General features: G+C 32.5%; 2 protein-coding genes and 1 long non-coding RNA gene across 6 annotated transcripts in view; 1 reads left to right on the top strand and 2 right to left on the bottom strand.

Moving 5' to 3' along the window:
* Positions 1-2,068, top strand: part of LOC115975023 (hydroxypyruvate reductase) — a 29,984-nt gene extending 27,916 nt beyond the window's left edge. For all 4 annotated transcript variants that reach the window (XM_031095648.1, XM_031095650.1, XM_031095649.1 and 1 more), the window contains 2 exons: positions 1,252-1,464; positions 1,685-2,068. In XM_031095648.1, the coding sequence (XP_030951508.1) occupies positions 1,252-1,464; positions 1,685-1,753 (282 nt within the window). In that variant the 3' untranslated portion in view covers positions 1,754-2,068. The remainder of the gene's footprint in view (positions 1-1,251; positions 1,465-1,684) is intronic.
* Positions 2,069-2,463: 395 nt separating this feature from the next.
* Positions 2,464-18,268, bottom strand: LOC115975021 (putative laccase-9). Its single transcript, XM_031095647.1, has 6 exons — positions 18,085-18,268; positions 17,597-17,748; positions 15,202-15,446; positions 5,439-5,564; positions 3,668-4,271; positions 2,464-3,056 (listed from the first exon to the last, which is right to left on the bottom strand). The coding sequence occupies exons 1-6, from the start codon at positions 18,190-18,192 to the stop codon at positions 2,621-2,623; spliced, it is 1,671 nt and encodes a 556-aa protein (XP_030951507.1). The 5' UTR covers positions 18,193-18,268; the 3' UTR covers positions 2,464-2,620.
* LOC115975022 lies at positions 7,070-8,821 on the bottom strand. The gene is made up of 6 exons (XR_004088049.1): positions 8,597-8,821; positions 8,281-8,490; positions 8,037-8,129; positions 7,863-7,934; positions 7,418-7,770; positions 7,070-7,294 (listed from the first exon to the last, which is right to left on the bottom strand). It is a non-coding gene; the product is annotated as an uncharacterized LOC115975022 (long non-coding RNA).
* Positions 18,269-19,994: the final 1,726 nt, after the last annotated feature.

Below are 19,994 nucleotides of genomic sequence, written 5' to 3'. Positions count from 1 at the left end.
TTGTTTCTATGCGCTAGTTGTTTAAATAGGAAAATATAATTTCTGTTTGCAATGATGTAGATTATATATTTTTGCGTAATTCAATCATTTTATTCGTATTTCAGTATAATTGAATGGCTATAGTTTGGTGGACTGATTGCAATTTATCAGTTGTGAAGTTATTTTAACTGTGCTTGGTTAGCATTGCAATATATATATATATATATATATTTTGTTTTATAAAATCCTCTCTTCTTTTTCTGCCTACCCCCCCCCCCCCCCCCCCCCCCTTCTCACTGGCAGCACATTCAGTTCATCTCATCAACATAGGCAAAATGGCTTCCTTGTGAAAGCTAATGCAATTGCAAAACTTTTCACAACCCCAATTATTCTTCCATATCAGATGTCAAAAGGTAAGGAGGAGACCATCTTTCAAAGCTTTTTTAATGGACCTCATCAACATGAAAAGTTTGATGCTCCTAGTACACTTCAATTTACCGATCTGAAGAACAAAGCATATGAGACATTTATATTTTCCATAATTTGTCTCTCTCTTCGGTCAAGAATAGGGAGGAATCGATTTCTTAACCGTGGCAAATTCAACGATATTGACAGTGTCCGTGAAGCCCCACTGCCTTGACGTCATTGTTGTTGTGCACCACGTGTAGGGATCAGATAGCATGGTTTTTGACACTGAGACCAACCTCAACCTCAGCGACTGCCCAGAATCAGGTTTGGCGTCATTGTGTCATCAGTGATGGGTTGTTGTAGGTTTGATGGTTGAATTCAGTGACAATGGGTGCTGTTTGGGTGGCTTTACGATGGTTTATTTATGGTATTGGGTTGGTGGTTTTATTTTTATTTTTTAGGTTCCTTGGTTTGATAATCTAAGAAAATTCGAGTGTTTGGCATGTATGAATATCTGGATTCATGTTTTTTTTTTATAACAAACTTTTTAAAAGAAAATTTAATAAATTTTTAATATAAAAATTAATTTAATAATAGTTGAAGGTAATTATAAACAGAAGGATTGACAATGAGCAAAAATGTAAACTTACAAGACTAAAATGGCTAAAGTGAAACTTAAAGGACTAAAATGACATTGACCAAACTTAACGGGTATAATTTATATTTTTTCCTAGAAATTACTTTCGAAACGAATTACTCAAGACCTAATAAGTAAATTTTTAGGCCATCTTCCCTGTCATTTTTTTCTTTATACATTTAAATTTGATTTCTACTAATCTTTTGTTCTGTCTCGTGGTAATTCAGGGCGCCCTTTTGGTAAATATAGCTCGAGGGGGTCTTTTGGACTATGAGGCTGTACTTAATCACCTTAAGTCTGGCCACTTAGGAGGTTTGGCCATTGATGTTGCTTGGACTGAGCCATTTGATCCAGATGATCCAATTTTGAAGTTCAAGAATGTTATAATCACACCTCATGTTGCTGGAGTTACAGAACATTCTTACAGATCCATGGCTAAGGTATCCACCTTATCTAATATATATTGGATCACTGCTTACGTTGTGGATAACAATAGTAGTTCACTTTCCAAGCCAATAAATAAATAAGTGAAAGGATGATACTTCTCTCAATGCCTTTTTCTAGTTTCTACTTAATACTTAAGAAGAAGTACAGATAATTTACACATTCAGGTAGTAGTCTTTTACTACTGACTAACCTAATTGGCTAATTTTGCGATAGGTTGTTGGTGATGTTAGTCTTCAACTTCATGCGGGCGCTTCATTGACAGGGATAGAATTTGTCAACTGATTCGGTTCAGTGAAGTGTGTTCATTGTGAAGCCTATTTCATATTTCATTTGATTGTCCATCTTAGGCTTCTAGCATAGAAATTTTGGGCTGGAATGTCCAAGCTATTTCATGGTTTTACCTTTGTCACCATTAAACCAATTGAGTCGAATTGGGTATTAAAATATCAAAAATGATTCATTTAATTTTATTCAAACACAAGTCGAGTTTAAACTCAACCCCAAGTTATATTATGTGTTCAAGCCTTTTTATTTTCTTGTTGAGCGAGCTCAATCTTGTTCACGAGCTTTTTAAATTAGTCGAATTGAGAGTTAAAATATCAAGAATGATTTCATTTAATTTTATTTGAACACAGGCTGAGTTTAAACTCATCACACAAGCTATATTATATAGGTTCAAGATTGTTTTATTTTCTTGTTGAAAGCTTAACAAGCACTGGAGTTCAAGTCTCTAGGAAAGAGTTTCACACACATATACACTTATATTAGATTAGAGTAGAATTTTATCTCGCAGATGTGAAATGAAGGAACATTGCTATAGGATTATTGAACAATTTCTCTTGATTAGGAAATAGAGTTAATTAATGCAATACAACGTTTGACAAATTTAGTACATAAGTATATCAATCCATTTAGATAAAAATTGATTGATTTTCTTTTCCATCAGGTCCATCATTGTTTTGGACCCGCAATTCTAATGGAACATTACATGAAGGCAAGTGAGGAGGAGGTTTGTGGATACTTGTCTCAGCAGTGCCTCCATTCTTTACTATAAAAACAGCAGCCATACCCCAGGTCATATGTCTATCTATATGACAATGCCAAAACCACACACCTGCCAAATATTATTGATAATAACATCCACAATTCTTAGACCAACCAGAAGATTAGATCAATTTGTATATGCATATAAACTAAACATATAAGATAGTGATAAAATAACTTGCCTGGATTGTTTGCTACGAATCTAATGGCAAGCCATCCATTCTTAGGGACACCGAAGGTATTCACTTCGACTGGATCAACCAAATTAAAAGTTTTTGGGTCGGTTTCATTGTTATAATTTCCATAACCAGATCCAACCACGTAAAAGCTATGCCCATGCAAATGCATTGGATGAGTCCCAGCGCCGTTCATTAAATTAGTACCTTGAAAAACAACCTCAACTACTTCATTATAATTCAACATCTTCACCTTGTTCCCAAGGTCTGCTATTGCTATATCAGTTGGGAGCTCGTCAGCTGTGAAGTTATAATAATAAAGGGGTTGGTCTGGGAAATCTGTAGTGTAAACCCCACTAATGTTCCTGCATGAAAGATTTTAATTTAATCAAATATCAAAATGTATTGTCATATATGGTAGAAGGATAATCATGTTGCTTTTTGATAAAATATTCATATCTAGTCAGTATTCTATGCAATGTTTGACAGAAGTCCTTTAATAAAAATATTCAATTAAAAAAAAAAAAAAAAAACTCAACCAAATGATAATATCAAAACTCTAAAAAGATAACTAAAACATAAATTGATTATATGGAATAGGACCAAGTAATTATCAAACTCTACACGGTCATTTGAGTAAAAGTCATAGTTTTTTATTCTAACTTTTTAACTATCACTACCGTGGTATCATAGGACATAGAGTGTGCGTTTGGGTTCCTTTTTTTTTTTTTTTTTTGAAAATAATCGAACTTTTAGCTTTTTGTCATAAATTTAATATAAAAGTTATCAAAACTATATCTTTTGGTAAATACTATGAAAATAAACTACCAGAAAAATAAGCAAAATCTAAACGCACTCACAATCGCAAAGGAACAAATGGAACAGCATTGAAACTGGATACTTCGTTCTTTACAAAAAATAAAACAATGTATATTAAAAATAAAATAAAAGAGGGAAAGAGGGGAGAAAAAAAAACCTGTAGTAAGCAAGCAGTATATCAATAGGAACTGGGTTACTCCAACTTATGTTATTCGAGCTTGTAGCTAATATATCTCCACCTTTTGATGTACATGTGCTATTTTGGCAAGCAATTTCACTCATGGAAACTGTTACATACATTCTAGTGGTTATGTTTAAGGGGACATTTACAGGATGGTCTTTGCTTGCTAAGCTCCTAAAAAGGTTTGAGAATTTTATGGCAGCTGTTAAGTCTTTGTAAGTGGGAAGTGTACTTGGAAAGGAAGGAGATAATGGAATAGTGTAGTTTCCTCTGTATTCGATGATTGCAGTGACATTGACATGGTCAAAATCTGTAACTCCCACACCTTGGCTCCAGAATTGTCGAGCAGCTATATAATAATGGCCAAGAGTCTGATTTGCTGTGAGTAGAATATCCATGGTTTGTCCTGGGCTTATCACTATGTAACTAGTAGTTATGGGTTTGATATAATTTGCATCCATTCCAACAATTGTGAGGTTGTGTTCAGCTATTGCAAAGAACATATCTGCTGCCACAACTGAGTTGACTAGACGAAGAAGATAGGTCTTACCATGATCAACCACCCGACGGTATGTTGTTTCTACAACATTAAGATTATGACTCAATTAATTCCAATAAGTGATTTTTTATTTATTTATGGATAATGCTAAATATATACAAATTTTAGTAAATTGACATGACAAAGAATATGATCATGGATTTCAAAAACCTAATAAATGAATGTGAAATCATTTTTTTTTTTTTTTGGGTGTGATTGGCAAAATGTCAATGCTAGGGATAATACAAAGAGTGATGATAAAAATACTATAGATTTTACTATATAGGTCGTGCAAATTGATGTACTAATCACAAAAAGTAATTCAAACACTCATTTATTATCTTACAAGTGATGCTAGGGATATTATATTCTTTATTACATAACCTGTACAAATTTATGTGTCACCGATCACATAAAAAAAAGTGATTTTGATATTCATTTATTATGTTTTTGACATTCACCAATCGTATTCATTATTGTCACATCAATTTGTAAAGATTATATAGTAAAATTTATAATGTATTTAACGTTTTATTATTATTTTATTGAAGTGACACAAATGATAAATTTCATTTAAAGTAGTGTTATAGGTACTACAAGTTTTACTATATATATATATATATTCATTTGTGAGGTGGTTGAAACCCACCAATTACGTTTATTGTCACATCAGTTATGTAGAAAAACTTGTAATACCTTTAACATTTTCCATATCATTTATTGCCATTATAGCTTATAAGCTTTTTGTCATAGATTTAAAATTTTCCGTAACAAAATGATCCAACAGGGTAGATATCTTGAATTAAGATTTTAGGAAATTATGCTAAATAGAGTTGTTTTAATCTTTTAACCTTTTATTTTGTAATAAACGGTTCATATTAGCAAACACCTTAAAAAAAATGATGGGACAACCAATTTCATTATCATACGCTCGTACCTCTAGTCCTCCTCCGCTTTTGTTCTCACTGTCGTGCTGACATTGATATCAATGACTCAATGTAGGTGTCCAATTTATTGAGTATTAATTGCAATACACTATCATTTTAAGATTCTTGCTAGTGGATTTATGACATGATTTAATTTGAACCGTTTATTACAAAACCAAATATCAAAATTAAAAATCTTTATGTGATAGAGTTTCTCAGAAATTCTAGAAGATCTTAATTCCAAGTATCACTGAGCTATAAAATCTAAAATCTACCATAATACCTTTGGAGCATGGACACAAATCTCCTGGTTCGCCATTTATGGTGTAAGCAATAGAGTGTGGCAAGTCACTGCCATATATTAGGCCGTAATCCAATTCGGCTTTTAAATTTCCACTGTACAATGACCCTGCATTCTCAACAAAACTTAATCAGAAATACAATAGCATAATATTATTCATTGACCTACACTAGCAGTTAACCTGTGCAAAATGCACGGGATGATACCAAAATGATTTTGCATAATCAAATTTATTAAATATGCAATTAATACACAGTCTACGTTTAATTTATTACTTTTTTTTTTTTAGAAGAGTTTAATTTTTTACTTCATAACTATAGAAAACATTGACATTTAGGAATAATGTTTTTTTACCTCCAAAATTTTGGAATTTGTATTGTTAGGGGCTGTTGTTTCTATACATACAATTATACAAAAAGATTGGGTTGCTCATAGCATTTTTTTTTTTAAAAAAAAAAATGAAAATCTTGGACACTAATATACATATATATTATAGTGAGATTAGGAAACATAATATGAGGAGTGAAAAATTCTTAGATATTCCAAGAATATAGATAAATAATGCTCCATTCTCTCACATTCATGGTGGACTTTACTATGATAATAAGTGAACCTCATTATGAATATGAGATGACTATTTTTTATGCTCTAGGAGTATCTAAGAATTACTCATATGGAGCAATCGCTACTGGCTAGGGCCTAGGTGGTCGATTGTAGACCTGTAAGAAATTGAATTGCTATGCGTTGTCTAGCACATCAATCTCCATTTACCTCTTTTCAAATTATGACAAACGGGTTAGGTTTGGCAAGCATTAAAGTCGAATATATATTTCATTTATGACTTGAAAAATATCACACTACAAGAAATCTGGGTTTAGGTGACGTTTTAAAAACGTTACTAAAAACCCAAAAAATCACTATAGACACAAATGATCTATAGCGACGTTCAAAAACGTCACAATAGAGTGGTTGCTATAGATCTATTGCGACGCTTTGAAAAGCGTCACCATATGTTATTCTGTAGTGATGTTTAAAAACTTTTAGCGACGTTTTATAAAACGTCACTAAATAATATTACATTTTTGTATATAATGTTGGAAAATACATTTAGCGACGTTTTTAAAACGCCGCAAATAATCACACCTATAGTGACGTTTCAAAAACGTCACAAAAGCATTTGTCCCCTTGTTTTTAGTGACATTTTTAAAACGTCGCTATAGGATTGATTATTTGCGACGTTTTAAAGGTGTCACTAAAAAGTATTTCCTCTTACTTTTTAGTGACGTTTTCAAAACGTCACAAAAACCTGCTCATTTTTTTTTTCTCAAATACTAAAAATGCTATATAAACCTGCTTAAAATTGAACAATAACTAACACAAACTTTTAATAAATCAAATATACCTATTGATCATCAATATTCCACAATAACACGTTAACCATAGATTCAATATATATATATATGTGTGTGTGTGTGTGTGTGTGTGTTTAATACCAATGCATATATCATCTTGAATTAAACAAAATACTTGTCTACCTACAAATAAAAACAACCACCTAAACTATGACAATATTAAACAAAATACAATACTTCCAAAATAAATGTGGTTGTAACAAAACACTTGTCTACCTATACCAAAAAAGAACCACCACCCAAACTATGACAATATTATAAACAAAGTACAATAGTTCCAAAATAATTGTGGTTGTTCAAAATAACTATGTAGTAGCCCATGGAGTCCTTAAAACATTGCATGTACCGCTATATGCTAGTTTCTTGATGGGATGAAGCCTGTGACCTGTAAGGAGTTGGAGATTGATGATCTAAACCGAAACCACCCTGAATACAAATTAAAGTATCTAATAAGTTCATAAAGTAATCATTTCTAGTAACAAAATAATGGTTACTATACTTAAAAAATTTAAAAACCAAATACATTCTTAAAACATTAAAATTTAATACCCGACTAGCTTCTGAAGAATGATTTTGCTGATTTTGCACTAGTTGCATCAATTGGGTCATTCGCTCCTCCAAGTTTTCATAACGATTCACTTTCTCCGTCAAAGAAGCCACTTGATTCTCCAACTGAGTCACTTCAGCATCCCTTTCTTGGCTTCTTACTTGAGCAATTGCAGGAGTGCTCTTGGCAGGATGCATACTTGGAGTTGGGCCAAATCCCACACCTCGAATACGACCATTGCGCTCATTACCAAACACTTGAGCATATATATCATCTGGTGCCATGCAATACTACCAGTAAGGTCAGATGATTGCACACGATTTGAGGACTCACTCAACAGTTCGTTGATTTTTTCCTAATATTCAAAATTTGAACACAATAACACATTAGAAATTAACAATGTTAATAGATTCAATATTACTCTTAGCAAATCATGATATTACTAACAATGTTGCCTTCTGCTACGGTGTTAACTGGAGTACCATCCGCACGCTCTACAGGATGCCCAAGCGTTGTTACCTAAATTATGGTCATTTCATTTATTTAATTAGGAATAATGGTTTCATACAAACTTAACAACAATCTAATAAGTCATTTACAAGATAATTATTAAGTCATTACCATTTCTTCTGCATATGAAGCAAAGTTTTTTGAACCACCAGTATGCACATTTGTCTGCTTAGAACGACTGTTCTTGTTTTTCAAAGCAAGCTCCTACATTCAAAAAAATTACATATTTAAACAAAGTATTATTTGAATATATTTTTCATGGTAGATATTCAATGTAGAATAAAGATATTCATATGAATGTTCTTGTTTTGATGATGATGTAGAACAATTAAAGCATATCAATATAGAATAATACCTTCGTTTTTGGTAAACTCTAATACTGAACAAGGTCTTCATAATCTTCAGAAATTACATTTGGTGGTACTCGTGCTCTATTTCCTCTTCCTAGGAAATACTTCTTCTTCAAAGCTAACTTGTGGTTCTTCCAAGATTTTGCAATTGAGGACAATGTCCTATTCTTCATTGCCTCTAACTTAGCAGGTTCTTCAGGCAAAATCCATTTTGACTACATGCAATAGCTTAGTTAGTAAAATCCATATCAAGCTAAACATTTGTGTAAAACTCAATAAAAGATAGAATAATACACATATAGTCTATAACTTCCTAAATACCTGAACAATATCCCATATTTGTTCCTTAAATTCATCTGGCATTCTTGTCCAATTCTTATACTTAATTGGGCACAAATGGGGGTTTCGTGCAATTGTACCCAACCAACCTGTGAAGTTCCTCCCTGCCTTCTTAATTGGCTGATTTGAACTAGTTAATGGCAATTCAATCTTGTGATTTTCAGGGAGATTCCAAATGATTGAGTACTTGCTAGCACCACGAGTAGCACGTGGAAGCGGCAAAACTATAATGAGAATAAAACAATAAAAGCCATTGTCATGCAATATGGGATATTTGTCAAACAATATTAACCATAATCACAAACATAATCTTAGAAATATATAAAATACCTGGATTTGGTGCATTTGATGGATTAACTGTGGATGATTGGCCAATTTCTTGTTGTGACTCATGGTCCACATCTTCATTAGAGGCTTGTTGTGACGACCTTACCGAAACGTCACGTATAACTAAACCTTTCATTTTCATTTATACCTTCAAGAACTAAAATAAGCAAAGAAGATTTATATCCATTTCTATCCATATCTTCATTTACACAACAAATTCAAAATCACGTAGTTTTATAAACATGCAAATAAGATTACACATAATCTTAAATATAATAAACAAACCACATCAAGTCTATTTATATCCCCATTAACACAAATGGATTAAGTCTTGTATCTCTACAAACTTAAGTAAAAACCATGGAAGTAGAATTACACATACACTTAAATATAGTACACAACATATTCAAAACCACATAGTTTCATAACATGCAAAAAAGATTACACATAATCTTAAATATACTAAACAAATTATATCAAGTCTATCAATATTCTCATTCACACAAATGGATTAAGTCTTGAATCTCTACAAACTTAAGCAAAAACCATGGAAATAGAATTACACATACACTTAAATACAATGCACAACATATTCAAAACCACATAGTTTAATAAACATGCAAATAGGAATACACAAATGGACTAAGTCTTTAACATCTTAAGAAACAAGCAACAACCATCTACAAAGGATTACAAATAAACTTGTCCTATAATACACAACAACTTCATAACCACTTAGTTTCATAAACATGCAAATAAGATTACACAAGATAACTTTAAAACTCTTCACAAGCAAAGCAAATAGAAATACATAAGAAAGATGAATGACATATTAACTCTCATCATCAGTCGACTCATCATTTGACCCATCATTGAGCTCTTCACCATCTTCATTCTCATCATTAGTAGACTCATCATTGGACTTATACACGTCATCAATGAACTCTTCATCATCTATATTGTCATCTTCAACCAATTCACGCTCAACAAATAACGGTGTTTCATAAATGGTCCCTTCTACATCTCTACGAGTCCATGGAAGGTTATCATTTACATCATGTGCATTCTCAATGGTTATATTATAAGGGACATTCTCACAAAAGTTATCTACATCATCATCAGATGAAGCACCAGTTCCAACGTCAAAAACATTTCTAGCTTTTGTTTTAACAACAACCATCCAATCTTTATGTCTTGGATCTTCCACATAAAAGACTTGCGAAGCTTGAGAAGCTAAGACATACGGCTCATCAATCAATCGATCACTCTTATGTATCAATCTTGTAAAGTTGACAAGAGGGAAACCAAACTTGTCTGTCTTATATCCCCTTCCACTATCCACATTGACCCATTCACATTTGAATAATACATGTCGTAACTTCTTAGAATAGTTCAACTCAATAATGTCAGTTAAGACACCATAGTAAGTAACGCCACCTTTAGTGGCAACACTAACTCCACTGTTTTGAGTTTTCCTATTTGCCTCAGAATCTTTGGTGCGAAACTTCAATCCATTTAGAACATAATGCTTGAATCGTTTAACTTCATTATCTAGATATCGAGCAAGCCATATAACTCTTTCAGGAAGTTTCTCCCTCTCATCAACATTCATTGACAACACCTAATATAAACGATGTATTCTATTAAAAGTATAATCTCAAGAAAGTTACAACAAAAAATACTTTTATATGTCATACACTTACATGATACTTAAACCAGTGACAAAATCTCTCTATGTATTGCTTTTCAATAACATCATTAGCTACATTTGGGTGAAATTCCTTTAAATGATCTTTGTGCACACTGTGTAGGAAAATGTGTGTTAGTATCATAAACTTAAGTTATGTTATGACATTAAGCGCTACTGAATGATGTCTTAATTACTTACATGCGAAATGGGGTAATTTCATCATAATTGAATAGCACATAACGATGCGCTTGGGTCCATGATTTTGAGTCTAAGGTGATGCTCAACACCGCACCTGTAGATTCTTCAACATTCCTTATAGGCCGAGTGAAGACAGTTTCGACATTTTTGAAATATCGTGAACAGAATTGTAAGCACTCCTCTGCCAAGTACCCTTCTGCAATACAACTTTTTGGACAAGCCTTATTTCGAACATAGGACTTCAATCGTGACAAGTACCTATGTGAATAAAGAAAATCAACAATGGAACATTGAATTTGAATGAAAGCAAATGGACAGGCTTACTATGTATGTCTTACCGCTCTATGGGATACATCCAATGATAATGAATTGGGCTAGCAATCTTGGCTTCGTCAGTAAAATGAATGAGTAGATGTACCATAACTGTAAAGAAAGAAGGAGGGAATATCATTTCCAATTCACACAACGTCATTGCAATTATCTTCTGAAGACTCTCAAGATCTTCCAAACTCAATACTTTGGAACATATTTCCCTAAAGAAATAAGATAACTCAATCAAATGCTTGCTCACTTCATTCGGCAAAGATCTACGGATAGCTATTGGAAAAAGTTGTTGTATCAAGATATGACTATCATGGCTCTTCATCCCAGAAATCTTGCGCTCTTTAAGTTTAGCACAACGGGATACATTTGAAGCATAGCCATCTGGTACACTTACACCCTTCAAAACTTGCAGAAAACTATCTTTTTCACTAGTAGTCATTTCAAAGCAAGCAGGTGGCTTATATGTCTTATCACTACCAAGCTCCTCAAGATAAAGTTCAGTTCTTATGCCCATTTCTTCTAAGTCAAGGCGTGCCTTTAAGTTATCCTTCGTCTTTCCATCCATGTTCAACACTGTGCCAATTATATTGTCAACCACATTTTTTTCTATATGCATCACATCAAGATTGTGATGCAACATGTGGTTCTCCTAATAAGGCAAACTAAAAAATATACTTCTCTTCTTCCATATACACAAGGCTTCCTCCCCTCTTTTTCTCTTATTCGTCAAATCAACTTTTTTCTATGTTCCACAATTGCTACAAACTCTATGTTCCACAAATAAAAATATACATGTATAACCACCGCGCACCCTTGGTGCGTTGGTCACTCTACAAGCATAAGTGCTTATGGAGTGTAGGGGGCAAGGGCTGGGGTTCAAGTCTCCAAGAGGGAGTTTCACACACATATACACTTAGATTAGGTTAGAATAGAAATTATATATTACATATAAAATATATATATATATATATATATATACATGTACAACTATTTATCTCTATATATTAAGAGAATTTAGAAAGTTAGATATTGTCTTTTATACTTTCAAAAATACCCGTAATTTAATTAATTTATCCTTATTCCTAAAACATAAAAATGAGTTTAAAATGGTAAATTGACAAAAATTAAAAGCAAAAAACCTACCAATATTTATAAAACTAAACCATATTATATAAAACTTCCCACCACCCAAAATTAGGGATGGCAATGGGGCGGGACGGGGCCAAAGGATGGGGTCTTCGTCCCCGCCCTGCATGGTTTTGTCTTGTTCCATCCCCGCCCCGCTCCGCATGACGGGGAATACTTTCTCACCCCATCCCCGCCCCTTGGGATCCCACGAAGCCCCGTCCCACCCCATAAAACTCTACTTTTTGTTAATTTGCCCTACAACTAGTACAATTTTTTTAATGAAACCTATTTCATTAATAAAAATATACTTGAAATTACAACTAAATTTATCCCATCAAATCAAACCAATTTTTAGAAAAATTGAATAATATATCCAAGTGTTTAACAAGACAATCATTAAAAAAAAAAAAAAAAAATCTCATAGTATAACACAACAAAATAAAGGCAAAAAATCACATTGGGTAGAATAAAATATGCTAATATTAATATGTTTGTTTAAATAGTAGAGTTTTAGGGTATGAAAATTTTACAATTATAACCTTTAGTAACGCGGGGCGGGACGGGGTGGGTCTAAAAAGCCTAAACCCATCCCTGCCCCGCCCCATGGTGCGGGGCTAAAATCTTGCCCTATCCTTGCCCCATCGCTTTTGCGGGAAGGGGAAAACCCGCGCGGGGCGAAGCGGGGAGGGGTGGATCAAGCGGGGTGGAGAAAAATTGACATCCTTACCCAAAATAAATAAATAACCCAACACACCAACGAGTCCACCACCCACGTTTGCCCGTTATGGTCAATCATCGTCTGCAGATCCACCACTGCCGGACAGTTCTTTAAATCCAATCAAATCCCATTGTCACACTCAAACTCATCGTAGACACTTTCTCTGACACAATTCGGAAAAGCCTTGAAATGCAAACTCTTCCATTTGGGTAAACATTAGGAGATATGATTTCAAAGACCGAGTGCTTGCATCTAATGGCTACTACAACAGGTGGCGTTTAAATTGACACTTACGATTTATGTTCAGTGCAAGGATCAGTCCATCACTGCAAATAGCAAACGAGTGGGTTCGACGAGAGAATCTTTGTTTGGTTGTTAGCTGGGTTGAACTACTGAACTGGGGTTGCTGGTCTGACAGAATTTACCTATGATCTTTGAGATTGGTTTTGGATTTTTTTTGGTGGTAGTGGGACAGTGGTTGGCCGTGACCGGCAACGTTGATGGCATCGGGTGAACATGGGAGACGGATCTTGTTGTGTGTTGGGTTATTTATTTATTTTGGGTAATTTGGTTTTGATAGGAAAAAAAAAAAAAACCCAAAATAAGAAAAAAAAAAGCAGATTTAATTAAATAAATGTACATGCAGTAAATTTTTATTGGTGAAACATAGAATGAAATAGGGAGAGTAGTGCCGAAGATTTGCATTCTTGCAAAATTTTTTTTGTTTTTGTTTTTTTTTTAATGGTATGCATTCTTGCAAATTTGATTCCATAGTCAAATTGGGTAATTAATATTATTAGTAGAACTCAATCAGCTCATGAGTGAATATTTGAAATTTTTTTAATAGTCGGTGATATATTAGTTTTTAAAAATTTTAATAAAATTTGTAATATGACTAGTATCAATTTATTTGAATTATAAATTTATTTGAGCATTCACATCCATTATTTTATAATTTTTTTCTCCTCCTGTGGCTCTAATCTGTATTGTTAAGACTCTAGAAAATCCTACCTTTTAAAGTGAATATCATCATACATTAAATAATGTAGTTTAAAAAGTTAAATTTTTTAGATGATGTTTGCAATCTTTATTTTATTATACATCCTAATAATAGAAGTGATGGTAGGTGATATAATACTTCATAAATGTCTAGGTGGAAAGTTGTGAATAGTAGGTGATATGATATAAGTGATGAGTCATAACTAGACATGGCAAAACGGGTCAGACCCGTTTTGACCCGATCCGTTTGACCTGCAACCCGTTTGACCCGTAACCCGATTGACCCGTTTAAAAATGACCCGTTTTGACCCGTGACCCGATTGACCCGCGACCCGATTAACCCGACCCGAACCCGAACCCGACCCGCACGTTTTGCCACGTTTACCAATGTTGAGTAGATTTAGATTGAAGTGTAATTTTTATAAAATATTTACTTATTCTTTTTTACTTAATATGTTATGTACTCCATTATAGTTTGTTATTTTTTATTTGCCACCTTTATTTTCTCTTCCTACTTTAAATAGATTGAAGATTATACCAAGATTAGTTTCTAGAAAGCTGGAATAGGAGTTGCACCAAATTTGGGTATCAATTCAAGTGTTTAGTGGTAATTGGTAACAATATCACTAGTGAGAATCTAATCACAATTAAAGAACTCATAAACAATTGACAGATTGCATCTATTTCCCAAAAAAAAAAAAAAATTGTTTGAAAAATACGGGTCAACTCGACCCGACTCACGACCCGACTCAACCCGCGACCCGTTTGACCCGCAACCTGATTGACCCGTTTTAAAAATGACCCGTTTTGACCCGTGACCCGTTTAACCTGCAAACCCGATTGACCCGACCCGAACCCGACCCGACCCGCCCGTTTTGCCACGTCTAGTCATAACTAATGCAAACCAACCCAGATGGTCCCATCGTTGGCTTTATATTGTGGAGATGGTGGGGGCTAAATGATGTTGGCTCTTTATTCCATGTAGAACACAAGTGAAAGTTTGTTATTCCATGAGTCATCACTATTGCAAACTAACCCAGATGGTAACTCCATCGTTGGCTTTATATTATGGGGATGGTGGGGGCTAAATGATGTTGACTCTTTATTCCATGCAGAACACAAGTGAAAGTTTGTTTGCTCGTTTGTTTTTGTTTTTTGTTTTTACATTTAGTGGGATTGAGAAATTCAAAAATATAAGCATACCAAGAATAATGATATCCTCATCATCTGGTTTGGGAAACGGATAAGTTATTCCAATAGCAGGCAAGATAACAATGGCACCATGAACATAGGCTTGTGTCCAATCACTGTGTGCATGCCACCAGAGTGTTCCCTCCTCAGTGGAAAATATGACCTCATAGGTGAAGTTTGATCCTGGTTCAATAGGACATTGTGTGATGTATGCTGGGCTATCTGACCATGGATTCCTCGGTTGCTTTACACCGTGCCTAAAAGAACCATAAAATTATCCATGGATGTGAATCTTGTTGAGCAGTACTTATGTAAGAGATAGAATGATGATTTTTTTTTTCCTTGCATTAGTTTTGTTTGATTTTTTTCCCTTATGAATATGTGTGTGAGAGACTTCAATTTATTTTTGGTTTAGAGTATATGAGAGAGAGAGAGAGACTTCAATTTATTTTTTGGTTCAGAGTCTATGTGTAACTGTGTTTGGATAAGAAATTTGGGAGGAGGCAGAAATTTGAGAAAAGGGATTTATCAATTTCCTTGTTTGATATTGTGAAAGAGATATATATTCAAAGTTGAAAGAAAATCCAATTAGATTCAAAAATTAAAGTTCAATTTTGTGCCAAATGTCAAATTAATTTATTAATTTTAGTGTCAGTATTTATCACTTAGTGCAACAATCTAGAATTTTTTAGTTTTACATAAAATATGACACCACTCTCAATAATAACTATTGCATTTAATTTTAAATGAAAAATGCTAAAACAGTAAACTATTTTACAAACTATTAATGTGGTGGGTGATTATTGGTAAATAAAAAAAATTATGTTAGTAATAGGCCTAGAAGATGACTAGTAATAATTTGTCATATTAGCAGTTTGTAAAAATATTTTAAGATAGTTTGTGGTTATAGTTTTACTCTTTTTAAGTATAAGAATTCTATAGCGTATTGAACTTTTAGTTTTAAATTGTTCTCTCTCTCTCTCTCACTCTCTCTCATATTTTGTGATCTTCGATTTACTATTACTTTGGTTGCCTTGGACTTCTATAGCAAAGACAGTAATGTAATGAATGATGAATGCTTGTGTAAAAACTTGGTGCCATCAAATAACCTTACCTGATCTGATCTGATCGATCCACTCCCCCAAAGTTCATGTTTTTGTGAGAAACACAGATGCCTGGGTTTATGACACCTAGACAATTTGCTTAGGGACGGTAGATGTTCGACTTATTCCTACCTGCTTTTTTACCATGTACATTAACGAAGTTTTGTGGCTATTGTTAGGGCCATGCATACTAGTACTGCAATGAATTTCTACTGCCGACACAATCTTCATGCTCCACCATTACCATAATAATGTTATTGATCTTATATTTTGAATCTTGGTTTAGTTTTAAGATGCTTTGTGATTGTGATTCATTGGCACCTTTGATGTTTAGAGGATTCTTAAGTATTATATTTATATGATGTGGATGTAAATAATTTAACAAAATCTAGATTACCAGCATCCATATTATCACACAACCTCACATTTTGTGTAATGTAGATTGCTATACCAAAATGTGTATCAATATTATCCTAATTTAATTAAAGAACCTACTTTTAAAGTAGATACCAAAATGATTAAGAAACTACTCAATTGTTTAGTACTATGTTGAAAAGTATTAAAGTAATCAAACCTTGTAAAAAAAAAAATCATTCTGCATTTAAATCAACAAAGCATAGGAATGTAAATGAGCTTTATGCTGTGTCAATACAATTAACGTGTTTATCCATTAGACTTGTAATTAGGAAGAGTCCATGCTATGTCTTAGTTATTTATTTATTTATTTTTGGTATACAAAACTAATCAACATACATTTACAAATACAATTAGTACATGGATTTTTTTTTTTTTTGGGGCTCTCTGCTCTCATATTTTAATTTTTTATTAGATAATGTTACTTGTGTTTTTTTTTTTTTTTTTTAATGTGTAAAATATTTTATGTTTACATAATACAATGGTGTTCTAGATTAACTAGTAATCCTTCACAATTCCTGTGAATGAGTTTAATATGAGAATATCATACTCTCACAAAATTTATCAAATGAGCATCATTACATTCCTAAATCTATATGTTGTAGTTTTATTTTTCAAGAAATAATTTGATATTACAATAGGGAGGGTGGATTTGGATCCTAATTCTCCTAATTATAAAAAATAGGCTATGTCACTGAGTTAGAAGACTCTTTTATGTATTCCCAAGCATTACGTTTATATAAATATGAATGCCAAAAAACCTCTTTTTATGCTTTTTTTTTTTTTTTTTCTTTTTCAAAAACTTTTAGTTAATAAGAAACCAGTAATACTCATTCAAAAGCATTTTGCATTTACATGTGCATGTTTATGAAGAGAGTGATTGAGCTTACCAATGAATGGTCACCCCATAAGAACCTTGGTTGTGAATATTGACATACATTGTGTCCCCTTTATGTACCTGTATTACTAGCCCTGGAATCCTCTCATTTACAACTAACATTCTTGTTGTGTTACATAGTCTCGTGAAGTTTTTCTCTGTAAGCTGCGAAATAAGAAGTATATATTAATAAATTAATGTAACAACAAAAGCAGTAAGCTACAATTCTCTCATTCGGGTGACAAGTTTATCCATTCAAACCACAGTATTGGAAAGTAAAATGTTAAAACTATATTAAATTTTAGTACAAAAAGTTACAATGACAATGAATATGAATAATGGATTTCAACAACATAATAAATAAATATCAGTATTTTTTTTTGTGATTGGTATTACATTAATTTATAAATCTTATATAGTAAAATTTGCAATATTTCAGAAACAGTACAGCGGTAATTAAAAGATAAAAAGACAACTATAATATGGTAATTAAGTACTTACAATAAAGTCATAGAAATGGACCTCTCCTTCGACGATGGAAAGATACTGTGCAAAAAGAAACAGAAAGCCAATGGAGTTCAACAGACATTCTTTGTTCTTGGAATTCATATCTTACTTTCCTCAGCTCACTCTTTCTTTTGAGATGTTGACGTCGTTCTTTGAGAGCTTCAAATATAGGCCTGCCCTCATTCAAATGGAACGGTCATTACTGATTGGGAAAGTGTCTTATATATATATAAATTTTTTTTTTAATATTATTTAATAATAAGTGTCTTTTTTTTTTTAATGGAATTTAATAATAAGTGTCTTGTAATTTGTAAACGTGGTGTTCTAGTGACTTCATTTTTATTTCCAAATTTTCAGCTCCAAAAAATGTATCACGTGATTCTACAACTTACCTAAACAAGGCATGTGATTATCTACCAGCACAAGAATAAACCGGCATATTCCCCTCAAAAAAAGAAAAAAGAAAAGAAAAGAATAAACCGGCATATATGTACGTACGTATGCGTAGTTTACTTTGAGTTCGTCGTCTAAAAACGCCATGGGTACTATTACTAATGTAGACTTTACAAAGAGTTTTTGCCTTTTTTGGATTGAAAACGTAGCTTTTGGCAAAATTACAAATTCTAACATCTAATTATAACTAAAGTTTAGTTCAATCCCGAAACTTCGTTTTTATTCCATTTAGTCTTTTAACTTTTAATTTTATTCAATTTATATGACAAAAGTCAAAGAAATGACTGAATTGAATAAAGTGAAAAATTAAAAAAATTAAATTAAACAAAAATGAATTTTCGTAATTAAATTGAATTTTATGTAAAGTTAAGCCTTATTTTTTGTTTGGAAAATAAGCTTTTTAGATTTATTTATTTATTTATTATGTAAACGTACTCGCTTTATTTAAAATAGTCCTGTCACATGTATTTTGCATATACAATAAGACTCTATTTTTGTAGTTTTATTTTTATTTTTATTTATTTTATTAATAGGAACTTGTGGTATTTTATATATATAGAGAACATGGGGTTGTTTTAATATATATATATATATATATATATATATATTTTATAAAAACATGGGGTTGTTTTGGTTGTGTACATGGGGTAGATTTTTTATTTTCAAATTTTGTCGATTTACAATTTTAACATAATTTTTTTTTATGTTTTAGAAATAAGAATAAATTAATTAAATTGAGGTATTTTTTGAAGTAAAAAAGATAGTAATTAACTTTCTGAATTCTTTTAATAGGTAGATAATGGATTATAAAAAAAGTTTATTTTTTTATTTTTTATTTTTTTTAAGGATCTAAAAATACATATTTTTGAATGTAGACCGTTGTCTTTTGTTTTGCTTACTGGTAGTTAGAATACTTATAAAACAAAAAGCTTTTTGTTTTGTTGACTGGTAGTTTAGATTCTCTATAGAATGCGATAATTGGATGTTGCTCTATTATAGCTGCGCTTTAATCTCATTAAAAAAAATATACTACATTAGTTGCGCCTTAATCTCCGGCAGGTACAAAGTTTTTAAAGTCAAGTCCAAATTTTCTGTCCCACTTTTCCTGCTCCATCCTATACTCCACCAATAAAAACATGCCACGTGTTCACCTAATTAATTAAATACTATCATTATTGACTTATTAATACTACCGTTATTAATTAATAGTAGTATTTAATTAATTAGGTGAACACGTGGCATGTTTTTATTGATGGAGTATAAAGTGGAGCAAGAAAAGTGGGACAGAAGGGGACAAAAGGGGCCATGTGGCAATGTTCCCGAGGAAAGAGCTGTCAGACATGTTCTCCTGGAGCCCGCCTAATTCTTAATTGAAAACCATATAAGAAACGTGCACATATACTGAAAGGTAAAAATATCTTTTTGTGATTACATTTTGGCCATTTTTCATT

The sequence above is a fragment of the Quercus lobata genome, chromosome 2, assembly GCF_001633185.2.
Source record: "Quercus lobata isolate SW786 chromosome 2, ValleyOak3.0 Primary Assembly, whole genome shotgun sequence".
NCBI lineage: Eukaryota > Viridiplantae > Streptophyta > Magnoliopsida > Fagales > Fagaceae > Quercus > Quercus lobata.
The sequence above is the reverse complement of the archived record's forward strand: the minus strand, read 5'-3'. Positions and strand labels throughout refer to the sequence as shown.

What these genes read in the sequence shown, in the direction of transcription:
- LOC115975021 (XM_031095647.1), bottom strand. Translation starts at nt 18,192, where the DNA reads ATGAATTCCAAGAACAAAGAATGTCTGTTGAACTCCATTGGCTTTCTG. An exon ending in TTTGTGTCCATGCTCCAAAG is followed by an intron (nt 4,272 to 5,438) that starts GTATTATGGTAG and finishes TTAATGTTGTAG; the next exon opens with AAACAACATACCGTCGGGTG. An exon ending in ATACTGCTTGCTTACTACAG is followed by an intron (nt 3,057 to 3,667) that starts GTTTTTTTTTCT and finishes TCTTTCATGCAG; the next exon opens with GAACATTAGTGGGGTTTACA.